At 40.2% G+C, this 24493-nt stretch overlaps 1 protein-coding gene across 1 annotated transcript in view; it reads right to left on the bottom strand.

Annotated features, from left to right (window-relative positions):
- Positions 1-24493, bottom strand: part of STK32A (serine/threonine kinase 32A) — a 154710-nt gene that overhangs the window by 51945 nt on the left and 78272 nt on the right. Inside the window, exon 5 of the mRNA XM_049858564.1 lies at positions 2079-2116. Coding sequence (XP_049714521.1) covers positions 2079-2116 — 38 coding nt within the window. The remainder of the gene's footprint in view (positions 1-2078; positions 2117-24493) is intronic.

Here is a 24493-nt window from a genome sequence, read left to right as displayed (position 1 = left end):
CCTTATGGAACACAGTTCTACTCTGACACACATGGAGTTGTCATGAGTCAGAACTGACTCCATGGGAACTGGCTTTGGGATATTTATTCTCTGAATGGAAGGTAAATCTTGGACAGCTTTTGATTGATGGAATCTATATGACTACATTCAGGCCCTTTAAAAATGTAGGTACAATAGACTTTACTCAGAAAGGCACCTGGTTGAGGGGGGAAATGGGGGCAGAACCTGAACCTGGGTAGTGTTTGGCCAGCCATGCACTGTCATAAGGCCAGGATAGGCAGAGGGAGAACATATTCTAAGTTATAAAAAATGTATCCTCTATAGGGTTGCTATGAGTTGGAATCGACACGACGGCAATGGGTTTTGGTTTTTTACAGTGGTTAAGGGAAACCCTGGTGGTACAGTGGTTAAGAGCTATAGCTGCAAACCAAAGTTGGCAGTTCAAATTCACCAGCTGCCCCTTGGAAACCCTATGCGGCAATTCTACTCTGCCCTGCAGGGTCACTATGAGACAGAATCAACTCAATGCCAACGGGCTTGGGTTTTTTTTTTTTTTTTTGTATAAGCTAGGGGAAGGAGCCCTGGTGATGCAATGTTTAAGTGCTCGGCTGCTAACCAAAATGTCGGCTGAGCAAGCCCACCAACGGTTCTGCAGGAGAAAAGACCTGGCGATCTACTCCTGTAAAGATTGCAGCCTAGGAAACACTATGGGGCAGTTCTACTCTGTCCTATAGGGTTGCTATGAGTTGGAATTGTCTCGATGGCAGACAGTATAGGCTAGGTGAGGCACTCTTCACAACTGTGAAGCTCTCTACAGTTATTCATGAGAGAGGATCCCGCTTCCTATTTAAGGTAGGGATAGGTGGTGTTTTAACGAAAGTCACCTTCACGCTAAGTCTCACATTGTTCACATTTCTGAGATTCAGAGAATCTGTTCCCAAATGTCAGAAGCGGTAAAGGGAAGGAAGAAACAAGGCGTTGGAAGAAAGTGGAAAAAATCTTTTAGACAGTCCATAAATAAATGATGACCCTGAGCTTTGCAACTAGAGGTCAAACGCAAAATTGTTGCTTAGCCTTCTTGAGCACAGGTTGGGTCTGGCAAGTCAGGTTTAAAATTCAACTAGGTAAATAAATAATGAGCGATGGATGGTACTTGGAGTTTCAGTCCCACTTCCAAATCCCTTATGTAAGAATTAAATGCATAAGGAGCTTTGCAGAGATCCTCATTGAGCAGCTTTTAAAACACATGACAAGGATTGTATTGCCTCTGTAATAGTTACAAAATGCAGGCAGTATGTCATACAGGTCTTCCTTGAAGGACCAATATATCGAAATGTACATTAAAATAAACATTAGGATTATACAATTCAAATATTGTTTGCAGAAGTTTGTTGTACAGAATACCTTCAGTGTTTTATGAACTTCAGGCATTCCTTTGTCACCTTCATGATTATTGCCATATCCCCCATATGACTCTCATATCTGGAGATGGCAGTATAGTGTTATCTACTTTGTATTTTTCTTTTAACTGACTAACTTAATTCAACTTAAAATGCTTTGGACAGAAAATTTGACATCATTTCTGAAAATGTATAACCAGCTTGCCCTCCTTTAAGAAGGAAAGCGTACGAGTAGATGCAATGAGACAAAATCACATCACTAAATATTAGGTAGATACTATTGACTGCCAGGTGCTCTTAAGTTCGAGTCTTCTTTTGTCTTTATGAAAAAAAGGGAGCTGATTAAGTGTTACATAGATATTAAAGGCAAATGCACTAGAAACTGTGAGAGTTTTCTTGGAGAAATCAGTAGGAGTGAAATAAAATTGAAAAGAGAATGACTTTCTCATTATGTAAATTCAGTGTTAATAAGGGTGTGTTGGTGTACTATGCCACTACTTTAAATAGAAGGTTCTCCCATATTGTCCCTCCCAACCCTTAAGATAGGGTTTCTACATATAACTCAACTGAATCAAGCAAGACACCCTTTCCTATGTGTAATACTCCTGTCTCAGGAATACTCAATTTGTTTTGCATGCATGGAAAGTAGTTGATTGCAAAAAAAAATCTTCAACTTACCATGTTCATCGAGTAAGATATTGTCAGGCTTCATATCCCTAAGACAAAGAGAAAGTTGTTCATAATAAAACAAAAAAATCAACATAACAGGTAAAAATGAAAATGCTCAACTAACTAGTGTCGAAGCACTGTACCAGTGCCTCATTGCTCACAATCATAGTAAATTCTCACAGTGAATCTTTGAGAAAGTTACATTAATACATCCAGTTTACAAATCAGAAAACTGAGGCTCTAGGAGGTTAAGGAACTTAATCTAAGGTCACAGAGGTGATAAATGAAAGAACTGGCCTCTGAGCCAGGTCTCTCTCATTTAAGAGCACAGATCCTTAATTTCTATAATATACGGAAACCCTGGTGGCATAATGGTTAAGTGCTACGGCTGCTAACCAAAAAAGGTCGGCTGTTCGAATCTGCCAGGTGCTCCTTGGAAACTCTATGGGGCAGTTCTACTCTGTCCTATGGAGTCGCTATGAGTCGGAGTCGACTCGACGGCAGTGGGTTTGGTTTGGGTTTTATGTAAGTATCCATCCATTGAATCAGAGCCTTTAAATTGTCATAAAGCAGTAGTAGTTGTTGTTAGTTAATTCCAACTCATGGGCATTCCATGTGTGCAAAGCAGAACTACTCCATAGGGATTTCAAGGCTATAATCTTTTGGAAACAGATTGTCAGGCCTGTCTTCCAAGGGGCCTCTGGGTGGGTTTGAACTGCTTAACCATTTGTGTCACTCTCATCAATTTCATCTGTGTAAGTCTAGAGTTACACAGATGAAGTGAATGTAAAGACTCCATAGAATGAGAAAAATGCAATATATAATATGGTTATAGATTGAAATTCCAAACATTAAAAAAAAAAAAATTTAGGATGATACTACAATGTTTCTAGTTTCTTAATAAATATTCCTGGTGTTGCTAATTAAAGGATTTGTATCTGTCTTCCATGCATTGACAAGATCTTTAAATCCATAGAAAAGAACAAATCCCACCCTCTTCCAAAGAAGGGAGTAGTTTGATGGTAAATACTTGGAGGAATGGCCTATAGAGTTTTCAAAGTTCTTATGAAAAGAATATTATCATACACAGTATTCCTCAATCAGAAACCTGCCTAGTAGTTTTATAACAGCCTTCACTTCCCTTTCAGATTTTTACTGCCCTTCCCTAATGTACCATTAAAGTCTTTCAACCTAAATTCACAAAACCCATTAGGGAAGAAATTCTGAAATAGGTTTCAGGAACACATTTTCAACTGAGCGAAGTAGCTTTTATGTTGCTAGAATAAAATGACCTAGTCTTTGATAGATTAAGTTTGTCAAGGTCCTCTTCTCTTGAAAATTTTAATGAGTAACAGGTCCCCTCCTACAAAGAGAACCAAGTACGTGCTACACGTGATAGGCAGATGCAGGGATAATCTCGCGAACTTTGAATATCTTCTCATATAGTTGGTTAGGTTGTTAAAATCAATTCCGAATTCATAAGGTAATCATCTGTATCTGTGGCAGTTTTTTTTTTTTTTTTTTCTGGTGCAAGGTACAACCTGCTAAAACGATGTAGTGTAAGGGAATATCAAAGTGCCTGTTTCTCTTGGGTAAGCCCTCTTAGACCGCACCCCCAAACCTTTGATGGATCCCATTAGTCAAAGTCTGATGAAGTCCAAACTCGCTCCTAAAGGCCCTTTCATAATCCGACTCTGTGCTCCAGCCATGGAAATTCGTGAGGTCTCCAGAATATCACCCCATCCTCTCACCTCCTCACCTCCACACTTCTGTTCCTTTGTCTGTATCTGGGCCCTCTCATTACTGAGCTCAGACAACACCCATTCATCTTTCCCAGCTCATGCACTACTGCCTGCAGAGAGCCTTCCTGACATCCCAGTTCTGGGTTGAAGGCCCCTCCTATGTGCTCTGACTGCACAGTGTACTTCCTCAATTGTAACATTTGTCATGCTTATACTTACTTTTTCTCCTTAATGTCAGGAATGGTTTCTTGATTACTGTTATATTGGATCACAAAGGCACACAGTGCCTGGTGCTTAGTAAATGAATGACTAAATGACTATAATGGATTGAATGCATCCCCCCAAAATATGTGTCAACTTGGTTAGGCCATGTGTAGTTGTCCTCTATTTTGTGATTTTCCTATGTGTTATAAATCATAATCTCTGCCTGTGGTTAAAAGGATTACTCAGGTCACCTCCCTGATCCAAAAGGGAGTTTCCCCCTGGGGCGTGGCCTGCACCAGCTTTTATCTCTCAAGAGATAAAAGGAAAGGAAAGCAATCAGAGAGTTGGGGACCTCATACCACCAAGAAAACAGCACCAGGAGTAGAGTGCGTCCTTTGGACCTGGGATCCCTGTGCCTGAGAAGCTCCTTGACCCTGGGAAGATTGAGAACAAGGACCTTCCTCCAGAGCTGACAGAGAAAGCCTTCCCCTGGAGCTGACACCTTGAATTTGGACTTTTAGCCTACTTTACTGTGAGGAAATAAATTTCCTTTTGTTAAAGCCGTCCACTTGTGGTATTTCTGTTACGGAAGCACTAGATGACTAACACAATGACCCAGGAGAAGTTCTAGTACAGCAAAGAAGTGAATCCTAACAGTATATAACAAAGCCCTATGGAATCCCATCAAACACTCTCTACAGTTCAAAGCTAGAGGTGAATCAGGACTCGGGCTCTACCCCCCTCTTCAGATTTGTATCCACTAGTGTTTACCAGGCAAGGAGGAGGCCCAGAGGAGTCTAGCCCAGAAAGGAAGAGATTTAGGTGTGGCATGGTCATTATAATGATTTCTTGAACTAAAATCATGAGGATGGGCTTCCTGGGATAAAGGAATTTCTGTGAATTTGACATTCGTGAGCATTCTATCCTGGTGGCAAAGTGGTTAAGAGCTATAGCTGCTAACCAAAAGGTTGGCAGTTTGAATCTGCCAGGTACTTCTTAGAAACCCAATGGGGCAGTTCTACTCTGTCCTGTAGGGTCACTATAAGTCAGAATTGACTCGACAGCAATGGGTTTGGTTTGTGTTTGAGCATTCTATTAAATCCTTGAGCATCGTTTTTCTATTGTTAAATTCATCCATCAATATAGCCACTACTTTTCCCAAGGACTGCCTTGAAGCTTAAAGAATAATAAATCAGAGAGGTAACAATTAATCTGATACTTCTTACTTAAATCTCATATTTAATTATTCATCAAATATTTACATACTTTGGTAAGTCACTGAGATGAGATATAGGAAATATAAAGTTAAGTAAGGTACAATCCCCTTAGGAATGAGGGAGGATAAGAAAGATGCATAAACAGTTATGCCAAAAGTATATGAAGGGGTAAAGGAGCAAGTTTACTCCTAAATTCAAAGAAAATATTTTAAAAATGGATTAAAAAAATTAAATTATATCCACTTAGATTCTAACTCCACATTTTCTCCAAAATGTGATGAGGTAAATTCTGAGTCACTACAGGGACAAACTGGAGTACGATAAGTTTGCTTATTCATGTACCAGGAGAAAGAAAATGAAAAATACCAGCGTGTTATATTAAAATTCCTGCTAGAACAAGTTAAGTTTTTCTGGTTCTGAATTTTAATGCCATTTCCTTATTTTTTAGTCTTCTCAAAACTGAACATGAAAACGAAATTATTCTAAAATGTTTATTTCCTTTATGCCAGTCTATAATATGGTTTAATTTAAAAAACAAAAACCAGTTGTCATTGAGTGGATTCTGACTCATGGCGACCCCATGTGTGTCAGAGTAGAACTGCGCATAGGGCTTTCAGTGGCTGATTTTTCCGAAGTGGATGGTCAGGACTTTCTTTCAAGGCAGTTCTGGGGGCGGTTGAACTGACAACCTTTTGGTTAGTAGCTAAGCGCTTAACCATTTTTGCCACCCAGGAATGCCTATAGTTTCACTTATTGGTTGCTAAACCTGGATATGCTTCAGCAGCAACTGGGGAGCTTTGAACAATGTGGATTCTCTGATCCAGCTCAGTCATAAGCATCAGACTCTGTGCATGGGCCCAGGCATCTGCGCCTAAATAGTTCCCCTGGACACTCTGAGAAGCAGTCACATTTAGAAATATCATCTAGGTATTGTCAAAATCCAAAAATGTCCATCTAATCTTAAAATATGAATCCCTTAGAAGCTTACCAATGAATGAAAAGATGTTGGAAAAGTGCAACACTTACCACTAATTAACACATGCTTTGGTTGAAACATATATGTAGATCTCTTATGACCTGCACATCATTACCCAAACAAACAAACCTATTGCCGCTGAGTCAATTCTGACTCATAGTGACCCTATAGGACAGACTAGAACTGCCCCATAGAGTTTCCAAGGAGCTCCTGGTGGATTCGAACTGCTGAACTTTAGGTTAGCAGACATAGCTCTTAACCACTATGCAACCAGGGTTTTCTGCATATCATTAGCAGGTAGCTAATGATAAATTCCCTTTCACTTGTTGCTTATCATTCTTGGTGATTTCAGTCTATGTGGGCATTCCATTTAATATCTTGGCCTCAGTTCCTTGGCTTACCTCCAATAATCTTTTCATCTATCCCACCGCAATCACTCACTCCCATTTCCTTAATTGTGACTGTGTCATTACTACAGCCTACCCTGGACCAGCATGGCCTTCTATCCAACACAATTCCCAACTGACATATCTACCACACTGAGGCCACCAATATTGACCCTGTCATTTTTTCTTTATACATCACAATGCTCTATCTTCAAGTCTCTTCCATAGTCCATTGTTAAACATTCCCTTGTAAAAATCCTCAATTACCTCACCCCCTCAGTGGTAATCACCTAATAAAACCCCAACATTTGTTAAACCCAACTCTACAACTTTTTCTTGCCTATAGTCAAGCCCCTGAGCTTTGCTAGAGAAAAAGACATAGTAATAGTGATTGTCCTCACTTAAATTCATGGTTACCTATCTTAAATGAGTACTCAACATGCCAGGCAATCCTGCGATTCTTGTCTTCTCCAAGATGACTACTTCATACTTCTGGAATATTCCTCAAACCTCTTATACTCTCTTCTCCCACTCACTCATGAGTGCACCTTGATGACTGTGCCTCCTTACTTCACAAAGATAAGAAAACTATCATTTGTGAACTTACCTAGACCCAAGTCTGCCATCCTCCCAATTTTTGTAGCATACTCATTGCCCTCCCTCAAGTTATGCTGGATGAAGAATCCCTGAGCCTATCCGCAGCAACTTTTCTACCGGATGGACCCCATTCCCTTTCACCTTCATATGGGTTTCCCTCTGTGAGTAGACCTTCCTTTTCTTATATGATCTCCCTCTACCTCCTTTTTTTAATGAAAATATATAATGACTGAGTCTCTTGGAAATACCTTCCCTTGACCCATATCCATCTCCACTTTCTGGCCCATTTTACCGCTTTCCTTTACAACAAAGCTTCTGGATTGAGTTGTTGATAGGTGAGTGCAGTGCGATTAACGACTTTTGTGTGTGGCCTTTCTAGCCATGGTCTTGTGACTTTTACCCAGGTGACTGGGTGGGGCTGTATAAATAAATTAATTGTGGCCCATGGAGGGGACTGGTCAGTTTTGCCTTAAAAGAGCCAATTCCAGAGCAGAGAGGAGCCCACCACCACCAAGGAAGGAGAGACCAGCAGGAAATACCCAGCAGCAGATACCTGGCAGCAGGAAATGGTGTGGTGGGCTTCCCAGCCCATGGAGAAATTTGAGTGCCTTTGGGCAGAGACTGAGGGCCAGGGAAAGGCGTAGCCAGGGAGAGACTATCCAGATGGAAGAACTGTATCCTGAGAGTTCTTGAGCCTGAACTGTGACTATTTACTTCCCTAATAAACCCCATAATCATGAGTGTGGACTGTGAGTTCTGTGTGGCCATTGCAATGAATTACCGAACCCAGTAGAGAGTGCTATGGGAGGGACAGTTGGTGCTGGAATTAGTAAAGATGGTGGACAGAGGAGGTGTGTCTGACCTCCACCTCATAGGAATCAGCCTTCAGCTGTTGATGTAAAGTTGGAGAAGGTCAGACGCTGCCCCAAGCTGTTTTTACAGTGAGGAATTAGAAACAGCAACTGCAATTCTACTCTCCAGCTACTAATCAGGCTTCCATCTCCTTCACTCCTTGAAATTGCTCTTGTCAAGTACGTTGATGACCTCCAGATTGCCAAATCCAATTGTCACGCTTTTATTTATCGTGCTTAATTTCTCATCAAGTTGATAACTCCTTCCCTCCTGACATGCTTTATTCTTGTGGCTTACAAAAAGCCCCACTCTCCTGGTTCTCCTCTTACCACAGAGATCTCTCCCTAGTCTTCTTTGCTGGATCTTTCTCGGTTCAATTTCTAAATGTTGGTATTATCCAGGGCTCAGACTCTTTTGTGTGTATGTGTTTATGTGAAATATACATATAACAAACATTTCCAATTTAACAATTCTTGCATGTAAAATTTAGTGACATTGATTATGTTCATCATATTGTGTAACCATTACCACTAGCCTTTTCCAAATTATCCTGCCACCATTAACATAAACTGAGTACCCCCTAAGCAATGAGTTTCCCTTTCCCCCTCCCTTCCGCCTCTAGTAACCACTAATAAGCTTTGGCCTCTATACATTTACCTATTTCATACAAGTGGGGTCATACACTATTTACCATTTTATGACTGACTTTTTCACTCAGTACAATGTTTTCAAGGTTCATCTATGTCATAGTGTGTAGCAGAACTTCATTTCTCTTTATGGTTGAGTAATATTCCATGGGATGTATATACCACTGTGATGCTTAAGGTTGTGTGTTAGCTTGGCTGGGCCATGATTCTCAGGGGTTTGGCAGTTATGATGTAGTTTCACAGTTGTACGATGTGGTGATCACTTCCGGGATGAGATTTGATATAATGTGATCACCTCTGTGATGGGATCTGCTTTGAGAAGCCAATCAGTTGAAAGGGAGTTTCCTTGGGCATATGGCCTCCATCAAATAAAAGTGGACATTGTGCAAGGCTCAGGGGCTTTTGCTCACTTTGAATCCTGCAGCTGGCTCCTGTTCATCTGACCTCTGTTCTTGGGACTTGAGCTAGCAGCTTACCTGCAGTCTTGCCTGCTGATCTTGGGATTCATCGATCTTCACAGCCTGTGAGCAAGAGCCCTGCTCTCTGACCTGTCAATCTTGGGTTTGCCAGCCGCTATGGCTACATGAATCTGAAGAAGCCTCTATCCTGACCCACAACTTGCGCTGTTCTTGCCTCTAATACTGTGTGAGCCATTTCTTTGATATAAATCTCTCTCTATATATATTTATGTGCTTTATTGGTTTTACTTCTCTAGAGAACCCAGCCTAAGATATTGGTACCGAGAGTGGGATGCTGATCTAACAGATACGTAAAATGTGGAAGCGGTTTTGAAACTGTGAATGGATAGAGGCTGGAAGTGTTTTAAATTGCCTAATAGCAAAAACCTAGATTGCCTTGAAGAGACTGTTGGTGGAATTATGGATGTCAAAGACCATTCTGGTAAGGACTCAGAAGGAAATGAGGAGAGCTGTTACACTGGTGGTGGAACAAATGGTGAGAGGCAACAGCAGAGAAATAGCAACAGCAGAGAACCGGCAGCAGCAGAACCAGGAGATTGGAGTGAGACAGTGCTGGAGCTGACCCATGGAGGCTTCCTGGCAGAGTAGGGTGCCTCCAAGCACTTATTGGCGGAGTTAGGCTTGCTGACCCACTGAGCAAGAAAGCTGAGTGCCTTTTGGTTGAAGTTTACTTGTGGAGTAGGGTTCCTCCAGGCACTTATCAGTGGTGCTAAAGAGCTTTGGAACATTTGCCCCAGCAGGGTAGACATGGACAGTGAAGCTTGAGGGGCCAAGAGGCCAGGGAACCAGGAAGCAGAAGCTGAAGAGTCAAGGAACACAGGAAGCAGAGCTGCCTTAGTCTCAAAGAGTATGGCCATGACCTCTGAGGTCTCAAAGGGTAGAGGAGCCACTCAACTCAGATGGACTAAGAGAACGGGGCCACCCAAAGGCAAGGGAGCAGAGTTGCCATCCCAGGAGGCCTGGATGGTGGAGCTGAAGCCCAGGACCAGGGGACCTTTACTCAGAGTCTGGAGACTGTGGCCGACACTCACCAAAGTCTGGAGAGCAGAGCCATTGTATAGTCTCAGAGAACAGAGGATTATTTTCAAGCCTTGAAGATTAATGTAATGTGTTTTGTTGACTTGCTTGGTGCCTGTTATCCCTTCTTTTCCTCCAGTTTCTCCCATTTGTAATAGAAATATATAGTTTGTGCCTGTTCCACCATTGTACTTTGGAAAAGGATAATTTTTATTCTAGATTTTACTGAAAAGGAGGAATTTTTGGATTTCGGACTTGGACTTGATTTAAGGCTTTTGCTATGATATGATGGGATGAATATATTCTATATGTGGCAAGAGCATGAATTTTGGGGGCCAAAGCGTAGTGTTATGGATTGAATTGTGTCCCCCCAAAGTGTGTGTCAACTTGGCTAGTCCATGATCCCCAGTATTGTATGATTGTCTGCCATTTTGTCATCTGATGTGATTTTCCTATGTGTTATAAATCCTACCTCTGTGATATTAACCAGGTAGATTATCAGCAGTTATGTTAATGAAACAGGACTCAATCTACAAGATTCAGTTGTCTTAAATCAATCTCTTTTGAGGTATAAAAGAGAAAATCAAGCAAAAAGACATGGGAACCTCATACCACAAAGAAACACGAGCCAGGAAAATAGCAAGACTTTGGACTCGAGGTCTCTGTGCTGAGAAGCTCCTTGACTGGGGAACATTGATGACAAGGACCTTCTCCCAGAGCTGACAAAGAAAGAGTCTTCCCCTGGAGCTGGCTTCCTGAATTTGGACTTCTAGCCTCCTAGGCTGTGAGAAAATAAATTTCTCTTTGTTAAAGCCGTCTACTTGTGGCATTTCTGTTATAGAAGCACTAGATAACTAAGACAACCACATTTTGTTTACCCATTCATCTTTTGGTGGACACTTCAGTTATCACCACCTTTTGGCTATTGTGAATAGCGTTGCAATGAATACTGGTATACAGGTTTCTGTTTGCATTCCTACTCTCAGTTCATATGGGTTTATACCTAGGAGAGGGTTCACTGGGTCATATGATAGTTCTATGTTTAACTTTTTCAGGACCTGCCAAACAGTTTTTCATCCAGGGCTCAGTCTTATACCATCTACATTTCTTTTAAATGGTTTCATTTAGTCATGTCATTTTAAATATTATGTATATATACCAAATATACACACCAATTTATAACTACGGACTTGACTTCTCCCTGTAATTTCAAATTAGTACATAAAATAGCCTGCTTGATGGTTCCATCTGTATGTCTAACAGCCATGACAAACATTTATGTCCTAAAGAGAACCTTTACTATCCATCCACCCCCACCCCACCACACACACACCAACACCCTCCAATTCCAGAATTCCTTGTTCCAGTAAATGGCACCATAATTCTTCCACTATACAAGTGAAAGTCTTGAAATGTTCTTAATTCTTCTCTTTCTCTCAACTCATAACACCAATGCCTCAGTAGCTCTTGATGACTCTTCTTTTAAAATATAATTACCATTTCCACTGCTACCACCATCATCTGACAATTGAAATATGGTAATAGGACTTTTGTTCTCCTTGCTTTCCCTCTTGTCTCTGATACTCTATTATCTGCACAGCAGTCAGATCAGTATTTTCATTATACACATCTTCCCTGTCTCACACCCTACATTAGCTCTCAAACCCACATGGAATAAAATCTAAACCCCTTAATCCCGGCTTTACATGCCTATTTGTGCTCCAGTCCTGCCCACCCTGAGTTACACCTCATACTAGTAGTCTCTCCCTGTCACACACCATGTTCCAGCCACACTGAACTTCTCCATCTCCTGTGCACACTGTCTCCTCTGCCTGCAACCCTGATCTCCTAGATCTTTACACGGCCTCCATTTAAATCTCAGCTGAAATATCATTTCTTCCAAGTTCTGGTCAGGAGTCCCCAAGTGATGCAAACCATTAAACTCTTGGCTACTAACCAAAAGTCTGGCAGTTCAGATCCACTCAGAGGCACCTCAGAAGAAAGACAGGGCAATTTATTTCTGAAAAACCAACCATTAAAAACTCTATGGAGCACAGTTCTACTCTGAAACAAATGGGATTGCCATGGATCGGAATCAACTTGACAAGTAACCGGCTGGTTTAGTTTAGTTCTTTCTTGACAATCTAATCCAGAGTAGTACCCCCTACTCCATCCTTATTTCATCACCCTCAGTTTATTGTCAGCATAGCACCTATCACCACCTGATATTTTCTTATTCAGGATGCAAGTTCTGAGAGAAAGGACATCTCTTCTCTGTTGTTCGATACTGTAGCCTCTGGGATTATGAAAGTATCCAGCACAAAGCAAGTGCTTAAACAAGTATTTGTCAGAAAAATGAATGATTCATGGTCCCTTGGCTTCTCAAACTCCTGGAATACTAAACCCTGTACTTTGTTTTTTACCTAAGGAGGGAAAAGACCAAAAGCAGAACAAAGCATCAGCAACAACAAAACCCTCCATCTATGACAGATACCCTGTATTTACTGTTGGCCAACTTTAAAGCTGACCTTGTTTAGTAAGTGTATGAAGGTGAATTTGAGTAAGAGAAGTAAACCAGTGGGTTCTGCACAGTTTGGGCCTATGATCTCAGGGAGGGGCTATGGAATCTGGGGAGTGGAAAAGTGCAATTCTAGGAAAACAAACATTCTGTGGAAATTCTTCATTGTATTTTGATGTGAAGAAACACACAAGGCCATGTCCTGCTGACTCAGCTGATCCGACCTGACTGTGGGAACTATAAAGAGCAGAGTGGGAATATAATGCTCACTGCAGCAGGGTCCAAGGCGGAACTGATATATCTGCTGTTCTCACTTGAATGACTTTACAAGACATTAGCAGAGCTTAATAGACTAATTACATCCCTTCACTGCACCTACCCTGGAATCAAGCTGCTCTGCCTGCAATCTGATAGGAGGGGTGTGAGAACCGAGGACAGGAAAATCAGCATATCCAAACCAAAACCAGCCCCTTCGATACCCCACAGCTCTCTGACAGGTCAGTTTGGATGTAATTCTTTGCCACACAACATTGTCTTTGGCTCAGTCACCTCCAAGTTCTTGAGAGAGGAATCATATTAATTAGGGCATCACACAAAGGTCATAAAATTAGATCTATGTTAAGGAAGGTATAGAAGGGGATGTGGGGAAGATTAGAAGCGGAAAAACATAGTTCGGAACAGGAGGCACAGTGAAAAGCTGCCAGGATTGGATTATCATGGACTAAGTGTCCTCCATCTCTCTCTTACCAACTGGTTGCTCCTTTTGCTTAACTCTGGCATTTATCACAGTTTGTTCAAGGGAATATGAGTTATTGAGCTTTACAAGGTGCTCAATTAAAGGGGCTGAGGGTTTTCAGGTGCTGTAGTAAAGACTGCCAGTGCTCCAAGGGGGAAAGTATATTATACATATTTATTTTAGGTACAACTGGCTTTTCATGGATAGCACTGCCTTTCATTCCTCATGCCAATATACAAAGCCAATTCCATTATGTATTAGTACATAAGATTCTACTCAAAATATCATGAGGCAATAAGGGCAGGGATTCCAACATTCATGAAAATACCACATGGCACACCTTTATGAACATGTGTTCCTTCCCCCAAAGTATCACTCAAGATACCAGCAGATTCACCATTCTTCCCCTCTCTTACATGTCTTCTCCTATGGCCTCTGAACTTCTCCTCAATTGTTCCCAGGAATTCAGCTTCTATGTTCTTTCAGCAAAATAAAAGCTAAATTATTATACCTATTCTAGAATCACACTAGTCTTCAATTCCCCCAACCTAAGGGACCTGTCAAGATATTTGCCGAACAAAAATATGTTTCATTGGTAGCAATCGCAGGGTGGAAGATGGGGAGCAGATGTTAAGGGGTGGCTTTGTGAAAAGAAAAAAGACTAAACAGTTAAGTCATGATATGAGGAAGAACCTTCTTCTGTTGATTCACAATCAGACAGTGCCATGATCTATCTCAAAATCTTAAAATGTGACACAGATGTTGTCCCAGAGCCTGGACAAGCACATGAAAGTGAAGAGTGTGGTAAAGAGACCGCCTGACCACTGAAGTTTAGAACACCTTTGAACCCTGACCCTCTGAGCTTCACTCAAGCCTTGTTCCAAAGAAGCCTCCATGAAAGCCAGTTCTTGTCATTCATTCATTATTTGGATATCAAAGGAAAGTAGTAGTATCCACGTTTTACCAATAAAGAAACAGAGACTTAGGGGCACTAACTTGCCCACAATCACACAGCTCTTAAAGGGCAGAGATGAGATTTAAATTTCATGCTCTTTCCAGTTACTCACTCTGCTGCCCATCTTAAGTAGGATGGCAACTAGTTTCCAACTTCTGGACCAACTCTTTCTAATTGGTAGTAGCTGCCTGTGTTGGCTGGAAGGGCCTCTGTGTTCAGGTTCAAAGGGAAAGAGTACCAAGATTGATTAGTGGTTCTTGCCACGGACACAGCAGGCGGCCTTGAGAAGAGTCACCAAAATTCTAAACTGCCATACTTCACAAGAGTAATGAGAATGCTTATAGCTCCCATTTACTGTCTATACTGTGGCAAGCACAGGGCAGGCACTTTATATGGATATCTTTTATTCTTCACAACAGATCTCTAATACCCTACTTAGTATGGCATGTAATACCATACTATTATACCCATTTTTGCAAATAAAAAAGAGGTAGCTCAAAGAGTTTAAATTACTTGTCCAAGATTTTAAGCAACCGTCAGAGCTGGGATTACAACCAAAGTTTGATTGCTTGGTACATCCTTCTCTAATATTTTTATCTTAGTTCCCCTAAGGAGAAAGAAGAACATCCTCACATACTCAGGTATGGTCCAAATTGGCCTACAGCAAGTTTAACAGTTTTCCATCATTTCCTATTGTATATTTGAAAGTCATACGTATTTTGTACCCTACTCTAATATATCCATGTCTCTTTTAATATAAAAGTAAAGTGGAGTAAATCTGTTGTTCTCAGAAAGTGAATCATGCTTATCCTTGATGTTATTCACATCCAACAGTATAGACACCCCAGTGTGAGAAGTATAGCCATATACCATAATCCCAGTAACTTCAGATATTTAACTATCTTGCAAGCTTTGGAGGGAGCATGTTGAGGTGATAGAGCTTTCCCCGTAACACTTCTGTTTTAGTCAGTGCTCATTTTTTACCGTTATTACCTTTGATTCAGATTCACAGATTGAAACCTGGGTCCCAGTTATGCATTCTACAGCTGAGGAAACAAAGATCCAGAGTATTAGGGACCCCAACCAAATCACACAGCAGCAGTGACCAGATGGAACCCCAGTCTCCTAGGTCTTCTACTCAACCAACACCAGCTGGGTTTAAATGAAGAGATGTACCATTACGGGATAAGCAAGAGATCTACAAATTAGGAGGAACCAAAAGAGAACAAGATCAACCCTGGTATGCTGATGATAACAGACAAAGTGCCACGAGAGGGCTTCTGGAATTTTTTTTTTTTTTAATAAAGGAGAGGAGAGGAGTATTCAATTAGAAGTGAAAAGTAGTTTGCTCTATTTCAGCTCCAGAGCTGAAAGTAGGTACCTTCTCTAGCAGTAAGAAAAATAAACTTACTACTTGAAAATGAAACTAATTAACTCCTCCTGGCAGCAAGAGAATAAACAAAAGAAAGCAGAAAGGAATATCTCCGTCTTTCCAGAGCAGACTGTGAACCCATTAGCCTGTGGAAGTCCCAGAGATGAGAGGACTACTGTGCCTGGCAGAAAAAAGTCACAGAATAAAACCACCTAGCGTACACCCTAAGATGTTTTGCTTTATTATCGTAAAAGGAGTTCAAGCTTATAGTAGGGCCAACATTGATTATGAACTATGTGCTAGAAACTGTGATAGGTATATTACATGAATTATTTCCTTTAACCCCCACTAAAAACCAAAACCCACTGTCATTGAGTTGATTCCAACTCATAGCAATCCTATAGAACAGAATAGAACTACCCCACAGGGTTTCCAAGTCTATAAATCTTTATGGAAGCTGATTATCACATCTTTCTTCCTTCGAGGTTGTTGTCTCTGACATCAGGTCTCTGGTGCTTTCTTCCGCTCACTTTTAGACTTCATGGCCAATTATTTATCTATCTGGAGTCCCACTGCTATGACTTCTGCCAGCTTTAGAGTAGGGTTCTGGATTTGCACAGCCTGTGTTCAAATCCTGGTTTCGCCATACGGTAAAAAGGATAAATTCTAATGTATTCACAGTGTCTAGAACATAGTAAATGTTTAATAAGTACAGCTCTTAATTAATAGTAATATGTTACATCCATTTGCCTTCAATTATCTTCTTTGTACTAAACCAAACCAAGCCCATTGCCATCAAGCCAATTGCGACTCATTGTGACCCTATAGGACAGAGTAGAATTGCCCCATAGAGTTTCCAGACAGTTAAATAAGAACAATCATGGGCCATTACAAAACCATTTCTACAAAACCATAGGCCATTAGGGATGAAGATTAATACAGAGGTCAACAAGTCCTATCTTCATCTGAAGTCAGAATTTCTTCCACAATCCTTCCAACAAGGAGAGAGATGGGCATGGGGCAGCTCAAAGAAACTAAGACCAGTACATTGGTGTATATGTATAAAATAGTACACATTGTATTATAAAAATATTTTACATACTCAGTCCTGTCATGCAGTTGTCCACTGTGATGTTCACATGCCCACAGTGAGTTATTTGCATGGTGTTTGTCAAAAGCAATAAAGGTCATTAGAGTTATCAAATGCCTCTGTCACTTACTGGAGAGGCAACCTTGGGCAAATTACTTAGCATCTCGAAACCTAATTATTTGTTCAATGTTATCTGAAAGTTAGTTGAGCAAGTATTATGTGCCAGATGTTGTGCCAAGAGTTTTACCTGCATCGTTTCATTAAATCCTCCAAACAACTATATAAAGTAGATACTATTACTATCTCCAATTCACAAAAGAGGGACTGAGTCTCAGAGTTATATTACAAAACATGTTGCAGTCTCAAAAATAAAGAAACACCTAGTTCACACTGGTTTAAACAATAAAGATTTATTATCTTATGAGGAAGAGTACGTGGGTGGTACAGTTAATGCCCTTACCTGCTAACCAAAAGGCTGGCTGTTTGAGTCCACCCAGATACAACTCAGAAGAAAGGCCTGGTAATCTACTGCCAAAAAAATAAGCCATGGAAAACCCTATGGAACACAGTTCTGCTCTGACATACGTGTGGTTGCCATAAATCAGAATTGACTTGATGGCAACTGGTATGTATAGTGATAATTCTGTAAAAATATAAAGCACAACCAAGTAAGAGTAAAAGAAAACCAAATGGATTACCACTGGGTTTTTATTCCCTGCTATTTTTTTTTATACTTTTCTATATTTTCCAAAATTTTCTAAAATAAACTTGTACTATTTTTATTTATTTTAATCATATAAAGTACTACGTAAGTACCTTTATATTATAAATGACTTTTATCATCACTGAAAAAGATGCCAGTTTTTAAAAAAAAAAAAAAAAGAACCAGTCTTATAGCTAGAACTCATGGACTCTTGTCCAACCCCTGGCTCTGATTTACTTTGTGACTGTGGGTATATCACTTACTTCTTTCAGCCTCTATTTTGTCATCTATACCAGGATTAACAAACTACAGCCCTTGGGCCAAACTTAGTCCATAGCCTGTGTTTGTATTGCCCTTGAGCTCAGAATTGTTTTACATTTTAAAATAGATGAAAACAATCAAAAGAAGAACACTTTTTCGTGACAGATGAAAAATATGTGAAATTCAAATATCAGTGTCCATAAATAAACTTTTATTGGAACGCCAACTAGTATAACCAGTCACTGCCTAGTCGCTCTGACTCATGGTGACCCTGTGTGTGTCAGAGAAGAACAGTCCTCCACACAGTTTTCAATGTTTGATTTTTCCAAAGTAGATGGCCAGGCCTTTTCTCTGAGGTGACTCTGGGTGGGCTCGAGCCTCCAATCTTTCAGTTAGCAAACAAGTGTGTTAACAGTTTTTACCATCCTGGGACTCCTTATTGGAACATGTTGTTGTTGTGCACCCTCAAGCTGATTCCAATTCATAGCAACCCTATAGTCATGCTCATTTGTTCGTATATTGTCTATGGCTGTTTTCCCTCTCTAATAGCAGAGTTGATTAGTTGCAAAAGGCATCATATGACTTGCAAAATCTAAAATATTTACTATCTAGACTTTTACAGAAAAAGTATATCAACCTCTTATGTATACAGTGAGCAGGCTGGAATGGTAATCATGCATGGTTCTTTCTTGCCTCAATGTTGTGTGACTCCTGTGGCATCCTGTGACTTTGCTATTAAATAGAACGCTAATGGAGACCATTCTCTACCATTTCCATCCACATTCACCTACCACTCACACCACCCATGGTATTCTCTGTTCACCCATGGTGAACTCGGTACCCTTATTTCCAAACTGATAACAGATCCAAATATGTGCCACTTTCTCACTGACTCTGTATTTTCACTAAAGCACAAATAAGAAACAATACAAGGAATGATACGAGCAGTAATAATAGTAATAATACAAGGTTGAGCTAGCATATTTGCTTGAACATGGTAAGATGGTGTGACTTGGCTCACCTCTCTCAACAGGTCTTAGACCACTCTGCCCATTTCTCACATGTTCCAACCATGGAGACCTCTGTTCTGCTTCAGAACATAATGAGCTTCCACCTTCCCAGAAACACCAGTGCCCTCAAGTCGATTCCTTAGAGCATCACAAATTTCCACCACAGAGCCACTTGTCCTCCAAGCCTTATCTCAATTGCTACTTACTTGGCCAGGTTTCTGCGCACACCATGCTAAAGTAGCCTCCGCCCCAAACCTGTATGGTCCTTCTTAGGTCCTTGTTTATTTCCCTTAAAACATTAAACACAATTTATAACTAATATAGTTACTTATATATTTTCTTACTTGTTTATTATCTATCTCCTTAACCAAATTGTAAGTGCTCAGAGGACAGAAACTATTTTTTCTTCAAAGCTCTATTTAAGAACTATGTACCTGCCATCATACTGAGCAAAATAAGTTAGTTTCAAAAGGACAAATTTCACTTATATAAAATAAGCAAATATACAGAAATGAAAGGAACCCTGGTGGCGCAATGGTTAAAGCACTTGGCTGCTAACCAAAAGGTTAGCGGTTGGAACCCACGAGGTGCTCCAAGGGAGAAAGATGTGGCAGTCTGCTTCTGTAAAGAGTCAAACCAGAAAACCAAACCCATTGTTGTCGAGTTGATTATGACTCAGTAACTCTACAGGACAGAGTAGAATTGCCCCATAGGGCTTCCAGGGAGTGGCTGGTAGATTCGAACTGCCAACCTTGTGGATAGCAGCCAAGCTCTTAACCACTGCACCACCAGAGCTCCCTGTAAAGATTATAGACTTGGAAACCCTATGGGACAGTTCTACTCTGTCCTGTAGAGTTGCTATGAGTCAGAATTGACTTGACAGCAACTTTTTTTTGTTTTGTTTTGTTATAGAAATCAAAGACTATTAATGGTTACCAGAGGTGGGGGGGTAGAGGAGAGGGAAAATTTTTGCTTAGGGGCCACTGAGTTTATGTTAATGGTGGTAGAATAATTTGGGAAAAAAGTTACAGAGAATGGTTGTGAAACTTGAAGGAGGTAATCAATGTCACTGGATTATACATGTAGAAATTGTTGAATTGGCATATGCTTTGTTGCATATATTTTCACCACAATAAAAAAAAAAAAAGAGCTAGGTGCTAGCATCTGAGTGATTAAAACTATGCATTAAATTACTAAAACAGAAAGAATGAAGCTTAATCTTTGTATTAAATTGTATCCTAGGAAAAGCAAAATTTAATTTGGACAAATTCATAGGTTGCATATTAATTAAACTCTTAACCTTAAAGAAATGATTGAAAGCTCAGCTCAGGCTGGTTAAATGTTAACCTGTAAACAAGCAGTTCTTTGCCTTTTTCACCTGGGCTTTCACGAATGGGTGCCCTTGTGTGGGAAGCACAGTTTCAAAGCTCCTTTTGAAATTGCCTGATGCATAATAGAAAGAAGGCAGATTCTCCTGTTTTCACAATGTGTAATTCATGCTCATTCATTATTTGGTAGCTTGGGAGCAGGTGCTGAGTAGAACACATCAACCTAATACCCTCATTACTGCACTACCATTTTGTTTTTGAGGCTCAAGTGGCCCTTCTGCTATGGGAGTTAGAAAAAGAGAACACTGGCAATGGCTTGTGAGCCAATAATGAGAAGATTTACCAAAACAAAATAAGAAAATAAAACAAAAGAAGGGCATTTTCTTAACCACCCCACAGAAAATGGTTGCTTGAAACAAAATCTTTTCTCCACCACTACAATAATCACAAAATATTATTACTCACCAAAAGAGAGAAAGCCAGCATCGAGAGGAGCATACCAAATATAAGTCATCAGATAATTGATAATTATTTTTAGGCTTCTAATTTTCTCATACTGGACAATGCCTGCTTTGGTAAACTGGAAGTGATTAAACTTCCTTTACAAATATTTAAAAGCAAAACAAGACACCTTGGTCCAGAGAAATGATATTAAAAAGCCACAGATATCTGAAATATTTTGCCATGCCTGAAATAAAAAAGTAAACAGTCTCCAAGAAGCGTATAATAGGTTACCATAGACTGAAGCTAATGGACTTGACTTAATGTATATCCTCCTGGGTCCTCACTTATCCCTAATTATTATAATTTTACAAACAGTTATAATGGGTTTTGTTATTTTATATCCCATCCTATAATATATTGGAAGCAGCATATCAGGAGTGAAGACAGCACCTGCTCTGAGTAGCACCCACAAGAGAAGTGAAGAGTGAATGCTTGACAGCTAAGAAAGAGGCAGTAAAAGTATAAAAATCTACCAACAAAAACCTGTATCTAAAATAAAGTTTGTTGCTATTGGGTCATTGTTGTTAGCTGTCATTGAGTTGACTCCTGACTCAGGGTGATCCTATGCACAATGGAATGTTGTGATCCATAGGGTTTTCACTGGCTGACAGATGGGTGGTGGCTGTGCCTGAGGTACACTGGCCAGGAACTGAACCCTGGTCTCTTGCACGGAAGGCAAGAATTCTACCACTGAACCACTACTGCCCCCACTTGCTATTGGGTAAACAGCACTAAATAGCTCGTCTGATCTTAAGGATGTCTATTATTTTCATAAGAGTGAAACTAAGGGTGCCTTATTAAGAGTAGGGCCTTCGAATCAGATAATCCTAGGTTTGAGTCTGGTGCCCGTATACTAACTATGTGATGTTAGTCAAGTTACTTAACCTAATCATAGGACTGTTGAGTATAAAATTTCACCATGTGTGCAAAATGCTGATTAGCACAGCTCTTATTGTATGTGCAATAAGGAAATGATAAATAAGGAAGACCAAAGAAGAATTGATGTTTTTTAATTATGGTGTTGGTGAAGAATATTGACTATACTGTGGACTGCCAGAAGTACAACCAGAGTGCTCCTTGGAAGTGAGGCTGGCAAGATTTCATTTTAATACTTTGGACAATTTATCAGGAGGGACCAGTCCCTGGAGAAGGACATCAAGCTTGATAAGGTAGAGGGTCAGCAAAAAAGAGGAAGACCTCCAATGAAATAGACTGACACAGTGGCTGCAACAATGGGCTCAAACACAGCAAAGACTGAGAGGATGGGCAGGACTGGGCAGTGTTTCAATTTGTTATACATAGTGGCACTATGAGTTGGAACCGAATGGAGGACACCTAACAACAACAACATGAGATTTATCCCATTAGCTCAAATTAGTAATTCAGTCTCCTTTAACATATGACATGGGAACGAATACAAATTTGTCTTTGGAGTGTAGTAATTAGTTTCCATCAGAACATTCTTTGGAAAGACTATCAGCAAATCAAAGAGTACTATCCCCATAGTAATGACTGTAATTAGTTTTTTCTTCTTCTTCTTTTTTTTTTTTTAGTAAAAGAAAACGGCCATTTTGTTAACATTTTAAAATCTTCATTAACTGATCTAAAGTAAGCATAAGGGAATTTCAAAGTAGAAACTGGCCATAACTTGGGAGCTAAAGCTGTTTTTCAAGCTTTACACACACACACACACACACACACACACACACACATGCACACACACATGCACACACAAAACTTTGGCTTCTTGACTAATCAGAAAATTGTCTAGGTGTACAATTCAAAATGAGTGAGTGTTATGCAACCCTGTATCCCTCACAGGGACTAGAGAAAGAAAGGATTCTGAAACTGAAAATAATTGCCAAATATTCTACATAATTAAAAAAAAAAAAAACATAATTAGGAACCTATAAAAAAAAAAAAAGACTGTGAATAGTAAAACAATACATGAAGAAAACAAAACAAAAGTCCATTTATGTTTCACTTGGAATTCATAGCAGAAACAGGACCCATGGTGTTTTAAAAAATAAGCTAGACATTGCAGGCAGGAGGTCTGCAAGTGTGAAAAAAAAAAAAAAAAACAGAGACCATTCAATGTTACCACAGGGAGACAAATGAGTAATTTCATTCAGTTAGCTCTCCTTACCTGGACTAGACTTCCTTTCTGCTTTGACAATTAAAATCTCTTTAAACCCTCTACATTCTCATGATTCTTTGTTTTGCTACCCCAAACCATCTTCTGTGAAGTCCTCCAGTTTTACCCATAAAATTTGGCTTCCAGTTTTATGCTGTTCTTTCACCTGTTGCTGCCACATGCATCATCTTGGCCTGTGCAACCAACCCTGGGTGACTGGATGCAGATGACCACACCTTATCCTTCTACCGAACAAGCCCTCTTCGAGGCCTACAATGGTGCTAAGCACCATCAGGCGGCGAGTTCTTAAACCAGTTGCCTTCAGGTTAACTCCGACTTATGGCAACCTCATGTGTTTCAGAGTAGAACTGCACCCATGGGGTTTTCAATGGCTTAATTTTTCAGAAGCAGATCACCAGGCCTTTCTTTTGAGGTGCCTCTGGGTGAATTTGAACTGCCAACTTTTTGGTTAGTAGCCGACGCCTAAGTATTTGCACTGTCCAGGGGCTCTGGGGAGTGCTGATGGGCTCTGAATTTCTTTAAAGTGATGCCTTACCTACTTGCTAGATGTGTGACCTTGGGCAAGTTAGTTGAACTTTCTGTAGCAGAGTTCCCTCAACTGTAAAATGGGGACAGTAACACCATCAACCTCCTAAGGTTGTGGGAAGATTAAGTGAAGTAATTCACATCAAGGGTTTAGCACCCAGGAAGCGCTCAGTAAATGGCAGCCTACTTCTGCTCCTACTGACTGCTTGTGGATTATTTTGAATCTTCTATCATGTCCAGAGGCAAAATGTAGTTTTTAATCTGAAGGTTAAGCAGTAGCTTATATTATATCTGCTGTTTTATGAAGATGGTCTCTCCTTATCTGGAGAGTCTTTTGGATTTCATCAATATTTTTTCCATTCACTCTTTAATAACTTGGGACTCAGGGTGTGTCTTACAATCCAATCCATAGGGTCGTCTAAATAGATAATGGGTTGTTTTGTTTGTCTTATCATCTTAGATTCAATGAAATCAGTGCTAATTTTTTTGAAGGAAGAAATTTTAAAGAGACTCGCAATACTCAGAAGCCTGTATCTCTTCTGTATTGTTCTTTGTGCTTTTAATTCTACTCACGAGTCTCAGCTTCAGCGTGCCACCATTATTATTTAAATTCCTTATTCTACACATATACATGATTTTTAAGCCATTTGATACCACTTCAAATTGATAACACTGCAGTTAGGTATCTGGTACTCTGAGGGGAGAGTCTCTGGGTGCTACAAACAGGAAATTCACTCAGCTGCTAACCGAAAGATAGGAGGTTTGAGTCTACTCAGAGGGTCTTGGAATAAAGGCCTGCTGATCTACTTCTGAAAACTCAGCCATTGAAAATCCTGTGGAGCACAGTTCTACTCTGACAAACATGGGGTCACTATGAGTAGGTATCAACTTGACAGCAACTGTTTACTGGTTACCCTGAGTGCAGATAGTTCTGGTTATCAGAGCATTGTCAGAAATAAAAGATCTATTTGGTCACACTTATGATGGCCTTGATGATGCTGATATATGTCTTGAGTGCCTTTTATGGGCTTTGCTGTTTTCCCAGCATAATTACTAATAGTGCCTCATTTAGCTCTCACGAGTACCCTGATTTGGGTGACAAATTATATGTTTACCGCAAATCATCAAAAGACCAAGGTAGATCTGAAGT

Source organism: Elephas maximus, chromosome 2 (genome assembly GCF_024166365.1).
Source record: "Elephas maximus indicus isolate mEleMax1 chromosome 2, mEleMax1 primary haplotype, whole genome shotgun sequence".
NCBI lineage: Eukaryota > Metazoa > Chordata > Mammalia > Proboscidea > Elephantidae > Elephas > Elephas maximus.
Note: the sequence above shows the minus strand (reverse complement) of the source record. Positions and strands in the feature narration are given on the sequence as shown.